The sequence below is a fragment of the Hakea prostrata genome, chromosome 2 (assembly GCF_041222555.1).
Source record: "Hakea prostrata isolate BN-2017 chromosome 2, UWA_Hpros_2, whole genome shotgun sequence".
In the NCBI taxonomy this organism is placed as follows: Eukaryota; Viridiplantae; Streptophyta; class Magnoliopsida; order Proteales; family Proteaceae; genus Hakea; species Hakea prostrata.
This window is the reverse complement of record NC_142601.1, coordinates 28,826,657-28,851,409: the sequence shown is the minus strand read 5'-3', so window position 1 is coordinate 28,851,409 and position 24,753 is coordinate 28,826,657. Positions and strand designations below refer to the sequence as shown.

The 24,753-nt window shown below is 40.9% G+C and overlaps 1 protein-coding gene across 1 annotated transcript; it reads right to left on the bottom strand.

The window, feature by feature from the left end:
* Positions 1-1,588: 1,588 nt before the first annotated feature.
* Positions 1,589-23,916, bottom strand: LOC149024183 (serine/threonine-protein kinase D6PK-like). The gene is made up of 3 exons (XM_089144500.1): positions 23,627-23,916; positions 20,946-22,829; positions 1,589-2,595 (listed from the first exon to the last, which is right to left on the bottom strand). Exons 2-3 carry the CDS (start codon positions 22,730-22,732, stop codon positions 1,749-1,751), a joined length of 2,634 nt encoding a protein of 877 aa, XP_089000626.1. The 5' UTR covers positions 22,733-22,829; positions 23,627-23,916; the 3' UTR covers positions 1,589-1,748.
* Between the last annotated feature and the right edge of the window lie 837 nt (positions 23,917-24,753).

Below are 24,753 nucleotides of genomic sequence, written 5' to 3'. Positions count from 1 at the left end.
TTCGGGTTGTCGGACCTACAAATAACAGGGTTTCCGGGTCGAGGTTAGGGCTGGGTTTCACAGTCTAGGTCTCGAGAGTCGATTGAAGGCACTGACCCTAGTACCGTCCCGGGGCCTTTTCTCTGTTTGGGTCCTGAGCCGCACCTCCCATCGGTCGTTGGCCTGGTTTACGCTTGGTGGCCAAGTACCCCTTGCCGTTCAGGTAGCTTGCTGTAATCTTCCCACTTGAGTGTTGCGTGGAGGTCCCTGTTGAATTCCTACCTGGTGAACCAGTCCCCGTAACACTCCCTGCAGCTCGAGCATTCCTTTCTAAATCTCGTCCAGATCTACAGCGGTAATAGGTCCCTAGGGTCCTGCCGATGTACCTTCCCCGAGAGGGTTTTGGGCAACTCGAGTTTCATCCCAATCGCCCTCCTAGTTTGAATGTTTGCCTCCCTCTTTCCAAAGGTTTTGATCGTCTGGGTTTTGGTCCCCAGTTATAGTATTTTGTCGGGTAGTTCGTCCAGTATTGTTCATTTGTCTTGTCATGACTTGTTATCGTTCCCAGAGACAGCGCTTGTTTCTTAGATCTAACCCTAGTCCCCACATAAGTGAATTGACTCCCGATTGAGTTCCCATCTATGACAAAGATAAGACTTGCAAAAGAAGTTAGACGCGGGCCAGCTTGGATGCCAAGCAACCACCTCCGATGGCTAAGTTAGTCGAGGATCATATTAGAATCTCGAGCGAGTGCTGCTCAAGGATTAACCAAAAAATGTTCGTCTCCTTACCTAAGGATTGAGACCTTGTTAAATAGTGTGTAGGTTACCTTTCTTAAAACCGACAGGGTCCCGAGCACTTGCCCACCTAGCAGTTTCTAGGGTGGACATTTTGTTTATGTTGGTATTTCCTTCTGTCTTAGCGTGAATGGGGCATTTCATATTGGCTACATTTGACCGAGGTATGTCCCAACCACATAATTAAATGGAAACCCAAGTATCAAGATGATCTTACACATGTGCATGTCTACACGTGTGCATCTTTTCTGTAACTCTCATTTGCTCTATGAATTCTCCAAAGAGAGAAGCTCATTCTGAACCTCCATCACTTTGGTTCGTCGATTTGAAAGCGTAGAAATAATCTAAAGAGTACGCAAGGCAAATCAAGTGAAAGTGAACGCAAATAGACACCTCATATGTCTAGATCCATTGTAGTTAAGATCACTAAAGTGTAACCTTCTACAACTCATCCTCTTATGATTTTAATTTACCAAAATTTAAGTTTTTTTCTGCAAAATTTTAAAGAACAACCAAAACTGAACTTCTTTGTACCCCAAGAGATGATTCGCCATAATCCATCTAGTATCTTTGGTGGGGACAAATTACGTCTTGAGGACGGCAAAACCATAGCTACCCTGGAAGTGCCAACTTTCACACACTGCTTTCTTCTTAGACAATTTTCTTTGACAAAAGCAACCTGAAACATTGCTAGCTATGTACTTATTCGCTGTCACTGCAAACTAATTCAAAATGCTAATCAAACCATCCTAAAAGAAGCTCCATAGAACACCAGCCATGAATCATGATTTTCAGAAAAAGGATCACCCTTTCTTTTTCATTTCATACCCATACACAACTTCTCGCCAATTTTTACCATCTATATTTACAATATTAGCTCAACATTATCATTTTTGTGGGAAGCCACCTAATGGAGATTCTGCTTTGTAATTACATCAAACAACTTGACTGTAGACAAACCTTGCTATAAGCCTAGAACAAATTGAATTCCAAATGCGCTTCCGTAACCCCAATTTCTACACTCTTACTGTTGTTATATGACTCCGTTTCTGGAGCCACAAGATCTGGGAACCTGGGAATCTCCGGAGGGACTTCACATCGTATAAGTGCCCAGTTCAAGCCCTCAAAGAATGGGTGCAGCTTGATTTCAGTGGCCCCCTTTAATGAACCCAACCGGTTCTCTGGCTCCTTTACCAACAGTCCTCTGATCAGATCTTTTGCCTGGAAACTGACGACAGGACCTTCAGGAAAATTGAGGCCCTGTGATACCACATTAGCTAAGGTGTCCTCATCTCCCCTACCCTTGAAAGGTGTTTTGCCAAACAGAAGTTCATACATAAAGATTCCAAATGTCCACCAATCAACAGCACTCCCATGACCCTCTGCCTTGATGATCTCAGGAGCCAAGTATTCATGGGTCCCAACAAAAGAATTGGATCGTGCATTGGTTGGTTCTGCCACAAGCTGTGGCAATGGACTGACCTGGGTAAGCACGTCTGATTTTAACTTCCTGTTTTTGGCTGTGGCAGAAATAAGCTTCGGAGAAAAGCAGGATACTTGGACCCAAGACGGGTGTAGGCAGAAAGGGTCAATGCAACTGGAATCTGCACAGGGTCCCTGTACCTTCTCCGGCTCCATCTTGTAGGAAGAAGATCTAAGAATTGTGGGGCTCACAGTGCACCTGAGCGATAGATCAAAATCTGAGAGCATAATGTGGCCGTCCTCTCGTACCAGAATGTTTTCTGGTTTGAGGTCTCGGTAGACAACCCCAAGCATATGCAGATACTCCAAGGCTAGAAGGACCTCTGCGACATAAAACCTGCAGACATGGTGGAATAAAATTTTTTAAAGAAAACCAACATAAAAAGTGAAAAGCAAGGGCAGAGGTAATGATGGATGGTCAATCATAATAGAAGTAACGTTTGAAGAAGCCAGCATGAGGATTTGATTGTCAACATCCAGGCAGACGTAACAATCCACTTGAATAAGATACTTCTTCATCCCTGAATTAGAGATACCCAGGTAACTCATACTCTCTCAACTTTTAGATTTCTTTTTTCAGTGGTAGTGTTTGAGAGCTAATTTGATTAAATCGTTATGTCTAGGAATTTCTTGAATTTACAATACTCTTTCTAAAGTTTGACTTCATGAGTCATGACTTACCATGACTTGAGTCCATCTAGTATCAATCATCTTGTTTGCGCTAGTTTTGTTCTATGCCACTCACTCAATTGCTCTAAATCTCATCATGATATATTCATCAGACTGAACTCATGTCTGGTTTTAACCATGATATCAGATCCTGTGGAAAGCACTGTGGCCCATCAAACAATCAAATTTCTTATATTTTCCACTGTTAGTTCTCCAACTCGCATCTTATCATAGTTGTCAAAGCGGCAAGATGACCAAAGCGATTAGGGCTCAAGCCTAGGCAATTACGTGACAAAGTGGCGCCTAGGCGGCAATAAGGCGACCAAAGCGGTTGGGTCAAAATTTTTCAATATAACTACTTTTAAACTACTTTTCAATACAAATACTTTCTATAATAAGCTAAACAAATATTCAATAGTCACATTCATCAAAAAAAAAAAAATTCAAGAATCATAATTATGAAAAATTATTCAAAAAAAGCATGAGGATTTGATTGTCAACATCCAGGCAGACGTAACAATCCACTTGAATAAGATACTTCTTCATCCCTGAATTAGAGATACCCAGGTAACTCATACTCTCTTAACTCTTAGATTTCTTTTTTCAGTGGTAGTGTTTGAGAGCTAATTTGATTAAATCGTTATGTCTAGGGATTTCTTGAATTCACACTACTCTTTCTAAAGTTTGACTTCATGAGTCATGACTCACCATGACTTGAGTGCATCTAGTATCAATCATCTTGTTTGCACTAGTTTTGTTCTATGCCACTCACTCAATTGCTCTAAATCTCATCATGATATATTCATCAGACTGAACTCATGTCTGGTTTTAAACCATGATATCAGATCCTATGGAAAGCACTATGGCCCATCAAACAATCAAATTTCTTATATTTTCCAATGTTAGTTCTCCAACTCGCATCTTATCATAGTTGTCAAAGCGGCAAGACGACCAAAGCGATTAGGGCTCAAGCCTAGGCAAATAGGTGACAAAGTGGCGTGTAGGCGGCAATAAGGCGACCAAAGCGATTGGGTCAAATTTTTTCAATATAACTACTTTTCAATACAAATATTTTCTATAATAAGCTAAACAAATATTCAATAGTCACATTCATCCAAAAAAAAAAAACATTCAAGAATCATAATTATTCAAAATTATTCAAAAAAAGAACACAAACATAAGTTCATCTCATCAAACCATGGTTGTCAAAGCATTCGCCTAGGCATTTACTGATTCATTGATTCTTGATGTTGAAAGTGGCTTATGCTTCACATTCTGTTGCCGACCGGCACAAGGGTCCCGCTCCTCACTTTGGGCCTTAGAGTTCCTTAGCAAATTGGGCGTCAATTAAGCGGTTCAAAACAATGTGGTTGAAAAACCATTTTTACCGTTGATCCAGTTTGCAGTTCCTTAACAACTCTTGTAATTTCCAAGAGACAATGTTACCATTGATTCAGTTTGCAGTTCCTACTCGGTTCAGGTTGTAATAGACCCATACTGAAACCAATTTGATTATTAATCTCTTCCAATAAGAAGACCAAAAGTAGTGATTTACCATTTTCCTTTTCTGTTTGGAAGATAACTCTCGTGACCTCTAAACAATTATTTCAATGTGAAAAGGTACTAATGGTTTGAGGTAAAACCATGATTTAACTTTATTTTTCAAAATGCAGTTCAATAATGGTTCTACAAGATCAAGGAAGTTCTTGTAAAAACCATAGGAAGACTATGATTCAAAAACCAGCTTCCAAAGTGGTTGCACAAACCATCTCCTATCCAAATGCCAGATAACATAATGATGCAGATCCAAGGTTAAGAGCCCAAATGATGTGGTTCTACACTGGTAAGAGATCAACTGGAAGCCATTCTCTATAATTTGGTTTGTGCTTGGGTAGGTCAACTTAGGGCTTAGGGTCAAAACTAGAGCTATGGGTGTACAAGTTCTACAATGGCAGGAAATCGACTGACAAGAAAGTTGTGGATGTTATTCGGTGGGACCTCCGGCCCTCTCGGGACAGAAATGAAAAACCTTAAAAGAAAAGGCAGCCTTTTCATCTCAGACAAAACCCCAGAGGGAGAAAAGACGAAATTGAAATTATGTCTAAGGAAACATAAAGAGGAAAGTTGAAAACTAGAGCTATGATTGGTAAGACGTAAGGTTTGATGATAGGGTTATATCAGGTGAGTGTGGGGAGGCTAGCTGGGGATTGATTCAACTTGTTAATGTTAGAAGAGCAGCAACTTGAATTTTTTTTTTTTTTTCTTTTTTCAGATCCTTGAATTTGAAGACAATTCCAGCAACTATATATCAGTATCTGTCTTATGGAAAATAATTGTGAGACGGTGAAATGTGAGAGACCCATCTGAAGTGGAACCAGGGGTAAGAAAGAAAAGAAAGAGACAACAAGGGCAAAGTGAAATTGTGGACAATAAAAAGTAAGCTACCACCCCTCTACTACAAAGTTCCATGATTTTGAAAGTGAGACCCTCTGATGCAGCCTTACTCGAAAAAGGCTGTGGTTCCCAAGATCTCTATGGCTAGATCTGTATTCCAGGTCCAAACCTAGGTTTTCATTAGAGCATACGGGTTCTCCAATTGGTTCCTAATAAATGTCTTCTAATTCCTGGGTTGGGTTTGGTTTGTTTAATGGGATAGTAGTGCTTAACTTTTGGTGTGCTGGGTCGGTTGAGATGGGATAGATTTGAGACATGGAATAAAATCTCAAAGGAATTAGATAAAAGTTGAAAGCAATTTAGACTTCACTCAGTAGAATAATCTCTTCAGGTGTCATTGATTTTGGATGGGAGAATTGGGATATATTTTAGGTTTCTTGATTTTGAAGGGAAAATAGGGTGATAAAAGCAAGAATGGACAGATCTAGGCCTTGGTTGATCAAAGGTGAGAGAGATGATAGTGTATTGTTGGTTAAAACTTAAAATATAGTGCTAAATAGGGTACTGGTTCAGGAGTCGTAATCAGAATTGGGTTTAGATGGGAAAGAGGGAGTTCAACCCATATCTCTAGGGTTCAGAACCGAAAATTAAAGCTGTAGGGGTGGGCCCAGTGGGTTTAAGGAGGGCTACTAGTAATATACCTGCTTGGGACCCTGAATGGAGCCTTTATGGAGCTGGAATGCTGTTGAAGACACAGAGGTTCAAGGCTGTCTCCTACAGACACTGTCAAGGATCTGAACTGGACTTCACTTAGAATCTTCCTAGGGTTTGGATATTCAAACTTATTGACAGCCAAAACTTCTACTACTTGGATCCTCAAACTAATTGACAGAACAAATACTAAAACACACACAAAGTGCTTGAATGGGAAGCCTTATCATTAAATATTCAGGACTGCCTCACCCCATGAGTGGAGGGTTTATTTATACAACCTAGGGGCTGGGTTTCCTAATTGGACTTGTATTCCCAGCCCTATACTACTAAACTATACAACTACTAGGTCCAATAATTCAGCCTATACAAGGACTGACTAAAAACTCCGAATTATACAGACGGTTTTGTAGTGTACCTACTTTGAAGTCATCTTCTGCGACTTCAATTATGTCTCCATCCATCACCGTCTCGCTTGGTGGCTCAAGCTCAGGTCTTTGAAGGAATGGCTACAGGGTTCACCAATTGCTGCTTGTAATGTTGTTTTGGTTATGGCTTCATTTGTTAATCCTTCCTTCAGACGCTTATTTTTTGTGAAGAAGAAGAAAGAGTGGATATGAAACCTAGTGTCTGTGGCAGTGGCTCTATGCAGCGAGAACCCTAGGGATTAGGAATCCTATGAGACTGGTTAAGCATATTCTAGTAGAGGCAGTAACCTAAGAAAAGCCACTAAAACAGGGTACGCAGCAGCACATAAATTGATAACCATGCAGATTAAACACAATATAAACTATAGTAATACACAGGTTTTGGAATAGTTCAACCAAATCAGTTTCAGTATTGTTAGGAACCCATAACAAACCAGTACTGAAACCCGATTTTTTGGTTTAAAAACTTGGAACCAATTGATTTAGCTTGAACCAATTATGCCTAGACCAATTAGGAAACTGATGCGTCCAAAAATTGTTCCACCTAAGGATTCCTTGAAGCTTGCCTGCAAAACATGGTTAGATGTGGGCCGACCACGCGGTTGGGAAGCCACCTCCTAAGGTTAAATCAATAATGGATCAACACAGAGCTCTGGCTAGTTGCAGAGCTTTATTTGAAAACGATAATGGAGGGAAACGATTCAAATACCTCAGTTGTTCATGAACCTTTAGTTTATATAGGGTTCACCTCTTATTCTTGACCATTGGATTCGTTCTAGATCTTTTCTTCGCAGCCGTTCCATATTAGGGTTTTTACCCTTCTTTCGGAGTGGTTGGTAGTTTCCTTTCTTGGCCCAATCATGAATCCCGAATTTCATGGGATCACGTTTCTTATAACTGCTAAGGTTCCTTTGCCCTCACATCACTGATTCGAGCTTTGGACCGGTCCCAACCGGGTTTCTTGACCCGACCATGGTTGAGCCCGTCTCCAACCGAATTCTATGACCCGACCAAGTTTGAACCCAGTTCGACATTGTTTTATCTTTTCATTACCGAACGCTAATTCCTTCTTCTCTTTACAAGGTGATTGCCGATAGCTTCCACAGGCAAATGGAAGCTATTCTTCGTATTGGGTGTCTCAGCGTCCGAGCTAAGCGTCAGGAAGGTGAGGTGAAGGAGAACGGGACCGAAATCTCTCAACTGAAAGAGGAGAATCTGAAGTTGGAGAAGACTACCAAGGACTTGGAAGTTGCGGTCGAGAGAATTGGAGATCTTGATCAAGAGGTCAAGAAACTCCAAGGTATGGCGAGAGAATCTGAGGCTAAGGTTGAGAGCCTCGTGAAAGAGAAGTATGAGCTTCAAGCTCGGGCAGCACCATCCGGTCCCCAACACATCTCTATGGAGGCAAGAAAGGCTTGCATTCAGAAATATCTCAACAGCAAGCCCTTCAATGATCTTCTGGTTCCCTTCAATACTCATGCATACAGGGACGGGCAGAATGATGTGTGGAAGTCAATTCTGAAAGTTGATCCTTCATTTGACACCAGCCGTTATCAAAAGGTATCACTTGGAGGTGTTTGAGGCTCTCAAGTTGCCCATTCCTGATTGGGCCAAGGGAAAAGAAAACCCTCCAGCTGCAGACCCAAACTTGGAGTTCTACCTAAGTGATTCTCCTCCCCTGTCTCCGAAGGTGAAGTAGTTCAAGACAACGCTGATCCTGAACTACAACTTCCGAACCAGAACCAATTACCTGATCATGATCTCCCTTCGTTCCAGCAAGCTCCTGTAACAGAAAATCCTCCACAATTTCAATGATTTTTCCTGCTTTTCCTCTTTTTCTTTTTCTTTTTGTAAGGGTTGGCCCCCCTCGACCATTGATATTTTAATGAAAACTTCTTGAGATCCATTGTTCTTGTTCGTACTTTAATAAATCTCCTGCAATCTCTACTTTGAATACTTCAAAGATTTTGTAAACATCGTTCGGGCGTGCATGAAACCTGTACATAGATAATTTTTGGGATTCTTCCATGTGTGGGAGGTCTTATTCGGGTAAAATCGAAGCCTCTACTTAGATAATTCCTGAGAATTCTTCTAAGTGTTAGGAGGTCTTATTCGGGTTAAGCCGAAGCCTTACTTAAAGAATTCCTGAGAATTCTTTTAAGTGTTAGGAGGTCTCATCCAGGTTAAACTGAAGCCTCTACTTAGAGAATACCTGAGAATTCTTCTAAGTCTTGAAAGGTGTCATTCGGGTTAAACCGAAGCCTCTACTTAGCGAATTCCTGAGAATTCTTTCAAGTGTTAGGAGGTCTCATTCGGGTTAAATAGAAGCCTCTACTTAGAGAATTCCTGAATTCTTCTAAGTGTTAAGAGGTCTTATTCGGGTTAAACCGAAGCCTCTACTTAAAGAATTCCTGAGAATTCTTCTAAGTGTTAGGAGGTCTCATTCGAGTTAAACCGAAGCCTCTACTTCGAAGGACTCAATTGGTTAACACCGAAGCCTTTTGAATTAACTGCACTAAAATAACTACTATTATAGCCTTCTATGCCCCCATTCAAAAGAGGGTTTGGTGTCTGAAACATAAATTGCACTAAGAATTTGAAAATCTGAGTCGGACTACATCTCAAAAATAAAATAACAGCTAAAGATAAAACTTTTTAAGATGCCTCGCATTCCATGATCGGTCAATCTTACGATCAGCTGTTAGGTTCTTTAATTTATAAGCCCCCGAACCTATTGGTTTCACGATCATGTACAGTCCTTCTCACGAACGGTCCAATTTTCTTTGATGACGCGAATCATATGCTAAAGTGTTTCTGAGGACTAAGTCTCCCGAACGAAATTGTCGGTGCTTTACTCGGGTATTGTAGTGGGATGCTATGCTCCTTTGGTAATGTTGAGTTCGGGCGATGGCTCTCGTTCGGACTTCGTCTAATAAATCTAGGTTGTCTAATAATCCTTGATCATTTGTTTTTTCTTCGAACTCTCGTTCTCTGAGGGTCCCTGCCATTATCTCTACTAGAGCCAAAGCCTCTAATTCGTAAGCCAATTTGAATGGAGTTTCTCCTGTGGGTGTTCGAATTGTAGTTCGGTAAGCCCAAAGAACGTTCAGGAGTTCCTCAACCCATAAAGCTTTATTAGATTCTAATCTCTTCTTCATTCCATCAAGCAGGGTTCAGTTTGTTACCTCTACTTGGCCGTTGCTTTGAGGGTATGCCACCGAAGACATCTGGTGCTCGATTATATAGGTCCCGCAGCACTGTGTGAATTGAGGGTTGTCAAATTGTGTTCCATGATCAGTGACCAGAATCTTCGGGATGCCGAATCTATGGATGATTGACTCCAACCCGAACTTCTCCACCTTTTCAATTATTGTTGCCAGTGGGATTGCTTCAACCCATTTAGTGAAGTAATCAATTGCTACGATCAAATATTCCCACCGCCGTTTGCCTTGGTGAATTCCCCATGATATCAATCCCCCACATTGCGAATGGAATTGGGTCAAGGATTGACGTCAGGGTTGTTGCTGGTTTCTTCGACACTATCAAATGGATTTGACAATTCTTACAGTAACATACATACTCCAAAGCATCTTCTTGCACCTTCGGCTAGTATATCCCGAGCCTTAGAATTTTATGTGCTAGTGCCCGACCACCCATGTGAGCTCCACAGATTCCTTCATATACTTCTACCAATGCACTCTTCAATCCCTCAGGTCCCAAACACCTGAGCAGTGGTCCGGCGTAGGATCTTCGGTATAACCTGCCATTTTGTATTGTGAACCTTGCTGCTCGAACACGAATAACTCTAGCTTCCTTTGAATCTCCTAGCAATTTGTTGTCCCGAATGTATTCAACGATTGGGTCCATCCAGCATTGTCCGTCCTCAATATAAGATACTTCCTTTCCTTTGGTGCTTGGGAAACTTAATTCCTCAATGTATACCGAAGGCTCAAGAGTCTTCTCCTTCGCATTTGCTAGCCTTGAGAGCTCGTCTGCCATAGCATTTTCCTTCCTCCGGATCTGACAGACTTGGACTTCTCTAAAGTAACTCTTTTCTCAAAGTTTGTATCATTTCTTGATATTTTTGTAGTCTAAGCTCCTTCGTCCCCAACTCTCCCTGTACTTGATTTATGATGAGCTGAGAATCACTATAAACAGTTATCTAAGATATAGCCAAAGCTTTTGCTAACCGAAGGCCAGCTAAGAAAGCTTCATATTCGGCCTCATTGTTGCTTGCTTCGAACATAGATCTCAATGCATATGCGATGATAAAGCCCCCGGGACTCTTTAATAAGACTCCTCCTCATGCCCTTTGCTTGTTGCTCGAACCAACAACATGAATATCCCACATGGTCGAGATAATATGTTCAGTTATTTCTTCCGCAGGAGTTGTAGTCTCCACCATAAAGTCAGCCAAGGCCTGAGCCTTTATAGTTGTTCGAGGTCTGAAATCCACATGAAATTCTCCAAGTTCTATCGACCATGCCACCATTTTTCACGACAAATCTTGGCTTATACAGTACTTTTTTCAAAAAGGAAAAGTGGTTAATACCTCGATCAGGTATGCCTGAGAATAGGGTCTCAATTTCCTTGCTGCCATCATCAGGGCCAACGTTTGCTTCTCGATCTCTGAGAACCTCATTTCAGCACATGACTTACATAATAGATTGGCCACTGCTTTTTGCCTTTTCCCTTAACAAGAACAGCACTTATAGCCGAGGACGAAGTTACCAAGTAAATTTGCAAAGTCTCACCTTTCTCTGGTCAAGATAACAAAGGTAGTTTGTCAAGCATCATCTTCAAGTTTTCGAACGCTTTCTGACACTCTTCGGTCCATCGTGCCTCCTTGCTTCCTTTTAGATCTTTTAAAGCTTTGAAGAAGGGCAAACATTTTTCTCCCGATTGTGCTATAAATCGGTTCAAAGCTGCAACTCTACCCGTTAAGCATTGCACATCCCGAACAGTCTTTGGAGGTTCCATGTCAATCATGGCTTGTATTTTTATTGGTGCTTGGGTTTCACGTTGGAAAACCATTAATCCCAAGAACTTACTAGAACATACCCCGAAGGCGCACTTCTCGGGATTGAGCCTCATCTAGTACATCCTTGAAACAAAAAAAACAAAAAACTTATGTCAAGTCTGTTATGTGTCTCAAACGCTGAAGGCTCTTCACAAGCATGTCGTCAACAAAAGCTTCCATGTTCTTCCCGATCAAATCTTTGAAAATTTTGTTCACTGGCCTTTGATAAGTGGCTCCCGCATTCTTTAACCCGAACGGCATGACCCTGTAATAGAAACTTTCACGATTGTTCATGAATGCAGTAAACTTTTCATCCTCAACCTTCATTAGGATCTGATAGTATCCCGAATATGCTTCTATAAAACTCAAAGTTTCATATCCAGCCGTTGCATCGATTAGAAGATCTATTCGAGGTGAAGGATAGTAGTCCTTCGGGCACGCTTTGTTGAGGTCTATGTAATTGGTACCATGGTAGAAGATCTCACTCTTGAGCGAGATCTCGCCTCCTAAAAAAACCGAGATCTCGACCATCTCGGCGAGATCTCGATCAAGATATACAATTTTTTGGCATCAACTCGGTAGCCCATCACGGAGGATTTTGGGTCCCAGTTGGGTTGAAACACGGTATTTAAACTATTTAAGGCATTTTGAACACATTGGTGGCCTTGGATTTGTTAGAAAACAACCCTATGTATGATTTATAAGTCTACCCATAGTGTGAAACTGAAATGTTGTAGGATTAGGGAATGCAAGGTTATACAATATGTAATATAGAACCTTTAAGGCATATAAATGAAAAGTAAGTGTATCAAATGCATCAAGCAACCTTAATGTTATCAAAATTCCATCCATATGAGTATCACAATCTCAATTTTCAAGAATAGAATAATAAAATTATACAACCATTAGAAGTTCTATATAAGTCATTAAATTATAAGTTTATAAGACAAGTCGAGAATGATTGATCTTCCTTCGATGTTGTAGATGTGCTAAGAGTAGTTGCAAATGAAAATTCAGTCAAATCCACACAAAAAAAGGCAAAAATTAAGAGTTCCAGCGAGATCCAGGGCAAGATATGGCGAGATATGACAAGATATAGCGAGATATGGCGAGATCTCGAGCGAGATATCCCAATTCTCTGCTCTCAACCTCCATCTAGTCTCGCCTATCTCAAAAAACAAGATATCTTGCGAGATCTCAAGAGATCTCCCACCATGATTGGTACACATCCACCATTTCCCGTTCGACTTCTTGACCATCACAACATTGGCTAACCAAGTCGAACATTCGATTGGTTTGATGAATCCCGAACCCTTTAATTTCTCCACTTCGCACCTGATAGCCTCGTGCTTTTCAATTGAAAAATTCCTTCTTCTCTGAATTACTGGTTTGGCCTTCGGGTCTATCCACAACCTGTGTTTTGCCACCATTCAGTCTATGCCAGGCATATCAACCGCCGACCATGTGAACACATCATTGTTCTCCTGAAGAAAGCCCTTCAATTCTTCTTTGAAGTCCTTTGTTTGCTTTGATCTGATGAAGGTCATTCTTCCTTCATCATTGGAATCCAATTGGATTCGTTCTAACTTTTCAACGGGTTCGAGTCTTTGTATTACATCTTCGTCCCGATCATCCCGAACTTCAATCAATAGAGCTAAAGCTTTTCTGGGCCCAACTTTACTTTCAAATATGAAACATAACATTGCCTAGAAGTTTTTTGATCATTAGTTACCTCTCCTACTCCTTTTTCGGTTGGGAATTTGATCTCCATATGTTCGGTTGATACAACCACTCCCAACTTCGTACGAGATGGCCTCCTGAATATGACATTATATGTTGGGAGTTCCCCAACGACTAAGAAGTTTACCAGAATAGTAGTCTCTTTTGGGAAATTTCCAACTGTCAGGTCTAGTTGTACTGACCCCTCTGCTATCGCTGAAGATCCAGCAAAGCCATACAAGTGGGTGGAAGATGGCTTCAGTAAATCCTCCTCCATCTTTAACTTCTGATATGCAACATACAACAGAAGATCTGATGATGATCATGTGTCCGCTAATACCCTATGTACCTCCCGACGGCTGATCTCGACCTTGATCAGGATCGCATCGTCATGAGGTGTGCAAACGCCTCTCTTGTCCTCTTCATTGAAAACAATACTCATCCTCTACATTCGGTCTCTTTCTTTTTAGTGCTTCTCCCGAACCCATGAACTTAGACTTAGCTTTCAATTTTCTGAGGGATTCGGACTCTAGGCCCCCGAATATAGTGAGGATCGGGGATCTGCTGGCCCTTACGATCTCTTTCCCTTTTTTGGACTGAGGAGCCTCAACTCGGCAGTCTCTGCTTCCTGAGCACTCCCTTTTATTTTCACTGACTCTTCTATCTTGATCATCGCCTCGGCCTTTCACAAAGCTGGATAAATGTCCCTGGGGTATCAGTCTTTCAATATCTACCTTCAAGTGTCTACACTCATTTGTGTAATGTCAATAGTCCTTATGGAAACGGCAGTACTTTTCCATATTTCTTTCTCCAGGTTTGGCAATCATTTTGGGTAGCCAACTTAGGATGTCCTGATCTTTAATTTGCATTAAGATCTCCGACCATAAAGTATTTAATGGTGTATACTCTGCATGATCGGGTGAGCGTTGTCTCCATCCCGAACATGCTTTTCTTCCTCGATCATTGTTCGGCACCTTCGAACCTTTTTCTGGAAGCCTTCTGATCTTTAGTGGCTGCCTTTCCCTCTCCTTGCCAAATGTCAAGGATTTCAGGTACTTCTGCTTGCTTCTGGCATCTTTGGACAAGTTCGGGATAAGTGGTTGGCATCTCGTGCAACAGTAACTCTAGAAGTCGTCTATTAGAGAGGCTTGTGAAAAGGGCTGTTTTGGCCACTTGTTCGTCCAGATTCTCAAATTCCATAGTAGCTTTATTAAATCTTTGCAAGAAATCCCGAATGGACTCGTTCCTCCCCTGTTTTACATGTTTTACAATGAACAAAGTTTCTTCGGTCTTCTTAGTCTGTATCCCACTTTGGAACCGACCAATAAACTTACAAGCCAATTCATCAAAATCGGCTATCCTTCCCAAGGGCAAGTTTGAGAACCACTTATAAGCTGCTCTCGTGAGTGATGACCCAAACACACTACATAATTTCGTTAGAGTTACCAGCAACAGCCATTGTTTGTTAGTAGTAACTCATGGGATATTTGGTCTCTCAACCCATCAAACGGAGAGAATGTTAGGAGCCTGAAGTTAAGGGAGAATTCATACTTGGCAATGGAATCCATGAACGAGGTTTTTCTGATGATTGAATAAATGCCATCGGTCCTTCTACCCCTCGTGAGTTGTCTTAACTTTTGGTTAATGTCTGCCAGTTCTCGATCGATTTGTACTGCCCAAGTACCAGTCATTCGAACGTTGTCACAACCCGAACGTTGAGATGTTGTCGTATGTGTGTGTACTCCACGTTTGAGTCTAGTAAGAGTTCCAATTCGAGTCCCTTACCCACAGTCTTGAACGTTTTGTTCATCTCTTTTGGGCAATTCCCACTTCTCACTCCCAATTGCTCTTCTCGAACTCCCAGTGGACCTTGATTTCTTTCCTGCCTGAAGTTCTAGCCTTCGGCCTATTGTCTATTTCTCTGAGGAGAACACCCCCTGACTGGAGAGTTTCTTACCTCAGCCCTTCACGCTCATCCTTGGGCTTCTTCCTGATCATGGAGATTAGGGTGTCTTGGAGCTCCTAAGCATATGGCCACCATTTGAAGCATTTGCTATATTTCCAAAAATTGGATTTGTATATGGTTCATCTGCTCCTGAATGACTGGAAACATACGAACTTCATCATTCGGGTCATTCAGGTCAACTCCTCTGGCAACTTCTTATTCTTCGCAGATTTCTCCATCACGAACATGATTTCCCTTAAGAGGGTTCCCTCCAGGAGGGGGGATTTTGATTCTGATTCCTCAAAATTGCAGATCTGGTATCCACCATGGCTTTTTGAAGCGTTTCCCATAGGCGGCGCCAAATGATGCATCCAAAAATTGTTCTGCCTAAGGATTCTTTGAAGCTTGTTTGCAAAACAAGGATAGATGTGGGCCGACCACGCGGTCGAGAAGCCAACTACGAAGGTTAAATCAATAATGGACCACCACGAGCTCCGGCTAAACTGCAGAGCTTTAATTGAAAACAATAATGGAGGGAAATGATTCAGATACCTCAGTTGTGCATGAACCTTTAGTTTATATAGAGTTTACCTCTTATTCTTGACCATTGGATTCGTTCTAGATCTTTTCTTCGCAGCCGTTCAATACTAGGGTTTTTACCCTTCTTTCGGAGTGGTTGGTAGTTTCCTTTTGTGGCCCGATCATGAATCCCGAATTTCATGGGATAATGTTTCTTATAACCGCTAAGGTTCCTTTGCCCTCACGTTACTGATCCGAGCTCTGACCGGTCCCGACTGATTTTCTTGACCCAACTGTGGTTGAGCCCGTCTCCAACTAGAGTCCATGACCGGACCAAGGTTGAACCCAGTTCGATGTTATTTCATCCTCATCAGAAACAAAAGTGAACCAATTTACTTATCTCAACTCAACAAATGAAGCTACAAGGGCCAAGTCTAAGAAACTCTGCAAAAGGGGACAAAAGACCTCGCTGAACAGCTAAGAACATGAAAATTCTGAACAACCCCAGCCACAAACTCATAAAAATGAACGATCAAATGAAAAGAATACGTAAGGACTGGTAGATTTGCCTTTCCATCTCTCTTTCTCAATTTCAACCACAATCTCCTACTCTGAAAGCTCACAATTCTAAGACTCTCAAAAGCAAATGGAGTCTCAAAACATCACGTTTTAACGTAAAAACACTGTTTCTTGACCTAGGAATGACTGAGTTTAAAAAGTTTATGCAGTTCAGTATCAGGTAATTGATTCATCAGTTTTACCGGTCTTATCAGTCTGAAATGCATGGTTTATTAGTTCAGAAATCAGAACCAAACCAATTAAAAGTTTACCACATTATCCGAGCCCAAAACTGAACTATTTTGACTAATGATGATTAGACTGGCTCCACTGCCGGTTCAAGTTTCAAGTTTGGTCACAATTGACATCCTTATAAATGGGTGTAAAGAGGAGGCGTGCAGTCAAACTATGCCTTGGATGGTCCCAACCAAGAATACCTCAGACTCTACAGAGAATTTTGAAAGGGTAAATTTAAGTTGATGATTGACTTAAAAGCAGAATATCTGGGAGCAATGTGAAGAACTGAAAACACATACCTAAATCACAAGTATGTGTTAAAACGAACACCAAGAAATAGCGAATCAAAATAGAAACAAAACAAAAACACACAGAGAATTAATGTGGTTCACACACCAATGTGGTGTCTACGTCCCAAGCGAAGAGGGAGAACTTTTCACTATATGGAAGAAGAACAAACAGAGATCTCACAACCAATCAACAAGAATGGGTTGATCCATAAGGTACATATATATAAGGTGCATATCCCTAAAGCGAAAATTCCAAATCTCTCAACAATCTCGTGGGCAAACATAAGATACATATATATACCCCAATGAGGTAAACAAGTTAATCCAGTCGGGTTGTACCGTACCGTACCGCGGGTGCTGTGCCCCTGCACCCCCTACATAACCCAAGATCAGTGATGGGCATAGGCCTTCCACTTTCATCACAGATCTCCAAGAACGGGCCATTCGGGTCGCCCACCAAAATATGTTGGTATTGGTCCATCTTTGAAGTCAAGAACAAGAACTCAGGTCACAACAAAACAATATAGTCATAGCGTAAGAACTCGTGAGACATCTTGCTTCTGTGGTTTAGCAAGATAGGATGCGAAGTGAATCAAAAAAAAGAGAATAAGTCGGTTGAGTCAACATCTTCACCTAAGATCTTGATCCAACTCAAGCCAACCTCTTATATAGAAAGTTTCCAACTCAATTGAGTCGAGATGTCTTAATGAGTGATGTAGCCCTAGATTGAAGAGGTTTAGTCTTCAAGGGTCTCAACTCAAAAGGTTATGAGTAGAAGAAGAAGAATTTGGTTAGAAGATTAAAAGGAGCTTTTGGGAGAGAAAAGAGAAGATATCAGAATTGGGATAGCAATACTGTATGCAATGCCAAAAACACCAAAACTCTTATAGAAAAAAGTCATATTCATTAATTAAATCATCATCTATAATTGATGGGGATGCATTATCAGTCTTAGGCACCACTTTCCAGTCAACCAGCTATGTTGGTGAAGAGATCAGCCCCATGGCAGCACTTACATGGGTTGATGACAAGTTTTGGGCCAAATCCTTTGGTTCGACGAGAAGCACTGCCCATAGGCACTTTATGGGTTTAATTGGATTTAGAACAAATTGCTACGATACCCCAAAACAGATGCCTTAATGTGTTGACACGCATTTTTATGTTTGATAAGCATAGACACCCCAAGGTTGGACTTATAATGGACACATCAGTCCAGTCTGTTAGTGCTTTCTGTTAAATCACCATTTTAATTATTTTGATTCCAAAATCATCCCAGATTATATATGAGATAAACATATTACCCTTACCCTGCCTGAAATTCTTAAAGTCCATCATTTATCAGGAAAAGCTGAAAATTTTCCAGTGACCAGGGGAACAATGGAAGAATATCATCTTTTTGTTATTCTTTTGTGCATCAAGTATACACAAAGAGAGAAAAGGAAAACCAATGACAAGCTATATTGGCCGCCCTCCTCTGTTCCTTTCTTTTTTCTTTTCTTTTCTTTTTGTTTCTTAAATTCAATCTGTTGTGCGTAAAGTGGGGGGGCAATGAGAAGGAGAATCTATTTTCGCAGCCATCCTCTGTTTTTTTCTTTTTTCCTTCCCTGTTTGTTCTTCTTAATTTCAATCAGTTGTGCATGAAGTAGAGAGAGAGGGAAAAATGAGGAGACAATCAGGAATGTTCGCCGCATTCCTCCATTTCTTCTTTTTTCCCCCCTTTTTTCCCTCCCTTGGTTTCAGTTTTTTTGGGGGATGAAATAGAGAGAGAAAGATGAAGATTCCTGAGGTTGGAAGCCTAGAGGAGGTTGATTGTAGGTTAAAAGTACTGTTTGGGTTCGCTTGTCCAAATGCAAGGAAACTCCAATCAGGCTTCTTGGAAGAGAAGATACTGATGGGTATGATGGTCTTTTCATTTTAGTTCTGATCCTTTTGTGGAATGGTACTTTAGTCTCTAATACTAACCATTTAACAGAAAAGGGGATGGATGCTTTTGAAACCTAAAAATGAAGGCATTAAGGCCTCTGTTTGGGGTGCCAACGCAATTTGCTCTTAGATTTAATTTGATAATTCTGAATCTTTTGTGGGTTAGTTTGGTCTGATTTGAATAAATTTTCAGTTATTTCAATTTAATTGGGTTTCGGGTTGGTCCATGGGTTAATTTTACTTAAGATACTTTGGGGCTTCGAGCTTTGCCCCTGACATTGCCCCTAGCATTGGATATGGGTAGTGAGTCACCAAGGTTTTCTCTGGGAATTTCATTTGTTGGCTTAGGGTGAAATTTTTTAATAAAAGGCATTGTAATTGAGAACCAAGTTATTATAGAACAAAATTATAATTGTTTTCCACACAGTCTGATATCTTCTCTCTCCTGGCGTCATTGACGTCTTCTCTTCCTTATGCTAGCCGTTCCCCTGTTCCTCTGTTCTCTTGCTTGATTCTGGTCCCCACCCTTCTTCTCTCTTCAATCCAGCACTTCTTTCCACCCATCTCCTTCTTTCTTCTTCTTTCTTCTTCTACCCTGTACTTCCCTATGGCAGTCCTGCCAATATCTTTTCCCGTTCCTTATCCTCTTCTTTCTCCTCTCTTCGACAGCCTGCTGTCCCAACCTCCAGCTGAGTTCTTTTCTTTTCTCATAAATTTTCTATCTATCTTTAATTTTCCTGTTTGACCTCGTCTGGGTGCAATCAGTTTCTTTCCGTAATCTTGTTTACCTTCTAATTCTTAGTTCCATTGTTCTCACAGCTTAACCCTTACCCCTATTTCTTTTATTCTAACTACTGTTTTGCAGCCTAGTCCAGAACCAGCAGGTATTATTATTTCCTTTGTTCTCTTTTGTTAATTAATCCATATCCCTGTTTTCCTATTTCTGCAGTAGGTAAATTCACATTAACTTTGGGGTTCTTTACATTGTTATTTTCTACATTTTACTGTTGGATGTAGGCTATTGGGCTAGGACAGCAAGCATTCTTTAGGTACTTGTCATAAGCATGCACTCAACTTAGGGTTGCAATACCATGATCCCAATCCCCCCATGTTTTCCTATTTGATTCTTATTTCACGTTTATTATTTAGGGCTGATTTTAATATTATTGTTATTTTCTTTTCTTTTTACTTTTGCTATATTGTCTACTTTGCTTGTTTATCAGATTAGTGGCTGCTGCAATTCCCTCTTTAATTATTACTTTCCATTAATAATTGCGTACCCAAAAAGACTTGTAACCAGCCCTTGAAGGTCCGCTAGTTTCTAGTTGTCAACCTGCATCAATTACATAAAAATGGAGCTTCTATAAGTCCTAATTTGACTCATTAATGGACTCCTATCACTCTATAAGACTAAAAAAGGCGACAGAACCAAAACAGAATTCAATCTAATAAGTAGTATTCTAATCTAACTGAAACACAGACTTAGATTGCTGAAAATAACTACTAATCCTGTGTACTAGCACCACCTCACTTTGGCCCATTAAATCAATATACCCAAAACCAAGAACCTCAATGTCTATAGAACCCACCCATGGGCCAAATTAAGTAATTCAAAGCTCAATTGACCCTCCTAAACATTCCTGACTGCATCACAGAGACAGTAGAGTTTTGCCTAGGTTCTTCAGAGCCTGCTACCAGCTCAAATCTACCATTTCTGTTACATCTCTCACTGGATTCCTAGTTGGAGAACATAAATGAACAAGTTTAGGCCTTTGTATGAGTAACGGTTCCACTTTTGCATGACTATTTCCAACTTGGGGTCTAAAATAAGACTAATTTTCTGCTTTTTTTCATGAACTCTGAGGTCACCTCACCAATGTGTTCTAAAGGCCTAATATTGGCTGGCCAGTAAGTTTCAGCCCTGAATGATACCTAAAAAAAAAAAAAAGAAGAAAAGAAAAGGAAAAAAAAAAACCACATTCAGTGAGATCTAGGCCCAAGTTGCTATTTCTGAAGGGTGAGATTGCCCTCCAGTTTGAGCTCTTGATTCATGGTTATAATTTCTTTCAATGAAGCACATGTAACTAAATCCACGTGAGAAGGAAAATCTAGGAACACCATATCATTCATAATCCACAAACCACATAAAAGTGTATGAGACAAGGAGAATGCATGCTAAAATGCATCATAACTTTGCACATTAGTTCTTAATGTGTCCTAAGCAGTAATCATGCAGAAGTAAACTTATGTTGAGCTTCAGTTAACATTTGCTACCTTGCTGCTTCTTCAGGGAAACTCCTGCCTGGTTGCTTCTGCCGGAGGACGTGCAGATCTCCACCAGGACAATATTCCATAACCAAGCAAGAAAGTTTCTCAGTTGTAAAATGAGCATAGAGTGTAGGCAGAAAAGGATGATCTAGCACTTGCAATATTTCTCTCTCAGTTTGGGCCCTTGGCATCTTCTTTCTGCTCACCAAAAGTTCATTATCCATAACTTTCAAAGCAAATACACAGTTAGTGCCGCTTAGTTCAGCAAGATAAACTGTTCCAATGTCCCCACAACCAAGACGCTTAAGCAGTTTGAAGTGTCTGAACCCTAAGCTTCCATGCTGAATCTGAACATGGTGGATGGCTTCCCATCTCAAGTCTTTTGACATGTGTGGTCTACTGCCACAACAACTAGACCCACTTAAATTGCTCTCCTCGCTAACACTAGTGCTACTGCTGTACTCACCAATGCTACTTTTAGAGCTTTGTGAGCATTCCCCCTTTTCTCTTGGTCTCAATGTTGCATTAGCTTTTCCACCAACACATCTATTACTGCTGCATTTATTCAACGTGCAACTCAGACTACTCTCAATGGTATCCGCATTGTTCAAACTGACTTCAACACTTAGATTTGTACTGGTGGATGCTGGAGAAGCAGGTTCCTTCCTCAAATTACTTCCAGTGTAGTTGTCTATTTGGCTAAGTGATTTACTTGTACTTGCACCCAGGTCATTATCGATTTTACAGCACGTACCGGAAGTGCTGGTGGCAGAAGATGAATCCAGCTTCACTTTCTTCCTTATAAGGTTTTTGTTCCTGAAGACTGGTCTGGCTAGGCGCTGATTAGTGCTAGCAGATTTGGTTACTTTACTGCCAGAACTAGAGCTAGAGGTAGCCGAAGAAAGTACTGGTTGAAACTTATCTCTCCGCCCCAGACCTGGCATTGATGTTATGCTTCCAACTTTTGTTGAGGCAGGAACTGATTCATCTGCTTCTATTACTTTACAGCCGGTACTAGAGCCAGATGATGAAGGTGCAGGCTTCGGCTTTACTACAGAACCAGGACACCTATTCGATTTTTCAGACCCAGTTTCTGTTGATTCTGGAATAATCTCATCTTTTGGTGGCACTTGAACTTTGGTTGTTGGTGTAATTGAATATCGAGGGGAAGACTGAGCAATTTGGTTCAATTCTTTTGCCTTGTGAACTTGCAGGATTTCTGGCATTTTCTTAGAGCAATTAAATGAGTCATCTTCTGGTACAAGAGAGATTTCTACCATACTCCCTTTAACTCCGTTTGATGAAAGATCACCTTCACTGGCATCAACTACCACTGCTCTGTACAACCGTTTTATGGTTCCAGCTTCTGAAAGTCCAGATGATGGTCTTGATAACCGCTTCATTGCAGCCGTCTCTAGTTTCTGAGAAATGCACAATCCCCTCAGTGCCTGCTTCAAGGTCACAGTCTCTGAAATTCCAATTCCTGATGCTTGAGGTGCCCCAATTTTAATTGGCTTTTTCAAAGCATTCTTCTGTGATAGTTCCCTATCTTTTTGATGTGATAAACGCAATGCTCTCCCAGAGGCTCTGAGATCAATCCCCTGGAATAGCTGATTGAGGTCATCCTCCAGGGAAGAATTATGCAGATACTTTGGCATATGATGTTTTCCAGCTCTGTCATTGACTCTCAGGTCGCCACTCTGTATGTCAGTTCCTTTAGATCGTTGATCTGAATCTAGGTCCTCTTCCTTCGACTCAACAATCTCACAGGTGCCAGTTACTGTGGCCATCATTCTGGCAGCCGTACCCTACCAAATCCAGTCTGATAAAGTGATGAAAGAAAGGTGGAATACAGCATCACAACTTTACACTAACCCAATTCTGAAGAAGCTGTCAGGAGAGAAAGAAGTCGAAATATCAGGAAGTACAACACAATTGCTTTCTTATTTTCTTCTATCATACTGAGTCCCAGGAACGAAGAAAAATTTAATTCAACATGCTATACTCAGTGGAAGATCAACGATCAAAATCCTGGAATGATCAACAATATTCAGGAACAAACTAAATTACGTAGCTAGACTTCGGCCCAAAGCACTTGACATTTGAGTTCCCCATCCTACCCCATTTAATAAGCCACTTGCAGTGAACCGACTCAAAAATTGAATTTGTATAAAAATAACAAGGCAGAGTGTGAAGCAAATTGAAATTTGATAGTAATAAAAAACAATATATCTACTCATTTGTAGTTTCGACTCCAAAAATATTTTCCTTAGCTCAATAAAATATATAATCTCAAACGAGAGATTATCAAGCTCCATCTCCTTCATTGATCCGTTGAGAGTGCCCAAAATTATAAGTTCCAAAAAGCATAAAAAAAATTATATAGGCATGGCCATAGCCCTTATAACCATACCATAAACTGCATGAACCAGGATCAAAACAATTTAGTTCAAACAAGAACTGAAAAGGCACTAGGGAAAGGGAGCAAAACAGTATACTTTAAAAAAAGAAAAATAATAAAAAAAAGAAAAAGAAATAAGTCAGAGAAACATACTAATAAATAAAAGAAAAGATTTCAAGCAGTTCAAGAAGCCGACTATGTATGAGTAAGTAACAAATTGATCGATAACCAAAACCTCAGAAACAGTGAACTGCATAAATAAAAGAAGAGAAAGCAAGAAGCTTACCTAAGAGGACTGACAGTGCAACCGCCACACCGATTTCGAATTGAGAAAAGAGAAACCTCAAAAACAAATTCTTGAGGCTCTAAAGCGAGGAACTGCAGCCGAAATTGATTTGGTGGGTAGAGAAAGAAATGGAGAAGACAACGGAAATTAAGATCAGACGATTAGGGCACGAGAGAAAGGTTGAAAGTGAACGAGGTATCACGAGAAATCTCACCGTTCTACTGTTTCTTTGTCTGAAATGGCGGAAAATTTTAGAAAAGAAAGGAGAGAATAGTGAGAGAGTGTTAACATCAGTGAGTGAGAGAGAAAAACATCATCATGGTCAGAGGCTCGTCAAATGTGAGGGTGATGGGGCCCACATGTCGTGTTCTGTTCACCGTGGCCTCATTAATCCTATGGATCATGAGCTTACAGCGTACCCTTTCCGAATAATTAGCAAAAAGAAAATCCTGGTTGGGCCGTTTGGTTGGACCACCACCAACTTAAAGACCAAACTATATTACAATTTCATTCTCAAATTCCATATGGACCGAATGAACTTTCGACTCGGTTCTCTACCTCAGTCTGCGGCAGGGCTGCAACTGGGCCGGGCTTTTGCAATCCCAAGCCCAGCCCTATATGGTATAATTTGAGCCCATTCCCGCCCTGGCCCTAGTTCAGGGCCAATAATTATTATCCCTGGCCCTAAGCCCTACAGGGCCAAGCCAAGCCCATTCCCGCCCTAATTGGCCCTAATTGGGCCGGGTCAGGATGGGTTGGCCCTGATTGGCCCTGATTGGCCCTGTCCCTAGCCCTAATTGGCCATGTCCCTCTCCCTGGCCCTGATTGGCCCTATCCCTGGCCCTGATTGGCCATGTCCCTGGCCCTAATTGCCCCTGTCCCTGGCCCTAGCCCTGATTGGCCCTGATTGGCCCAGGCCCTAATTGGCTTGTCCCTAGCTTTAATTGGCCATATCTTTGGTCGTAAATATCAAATGTAAGACAGGTAGTAATTAAAATACATATTAAAGTAATTAAATACTTAAATTCCAAACTCAATTATGGAAAATAAAATATTAAAGATGTCAACAAATAATCCAAAACTTAGATTCAATATGTATTTAACTATTTATACCCATTTAGATTTTA

Coding starts and splice junctions, on each gene's coding strand:
- LOC149024183 (XM_089144500.1), bottom strand. CDS start 22,732: ATGATGGCCACAGTAACTGGCACCTGTGAGATTGTTGAGTCGAAGGAA. Junction 2,596..20,945: donor TTCCCTGAAGAAGCAGCAAG/GTAGCAAATGTT, acceptor CCATGTCTGCAG/GTTTTATGTCGCAGAGGTCC.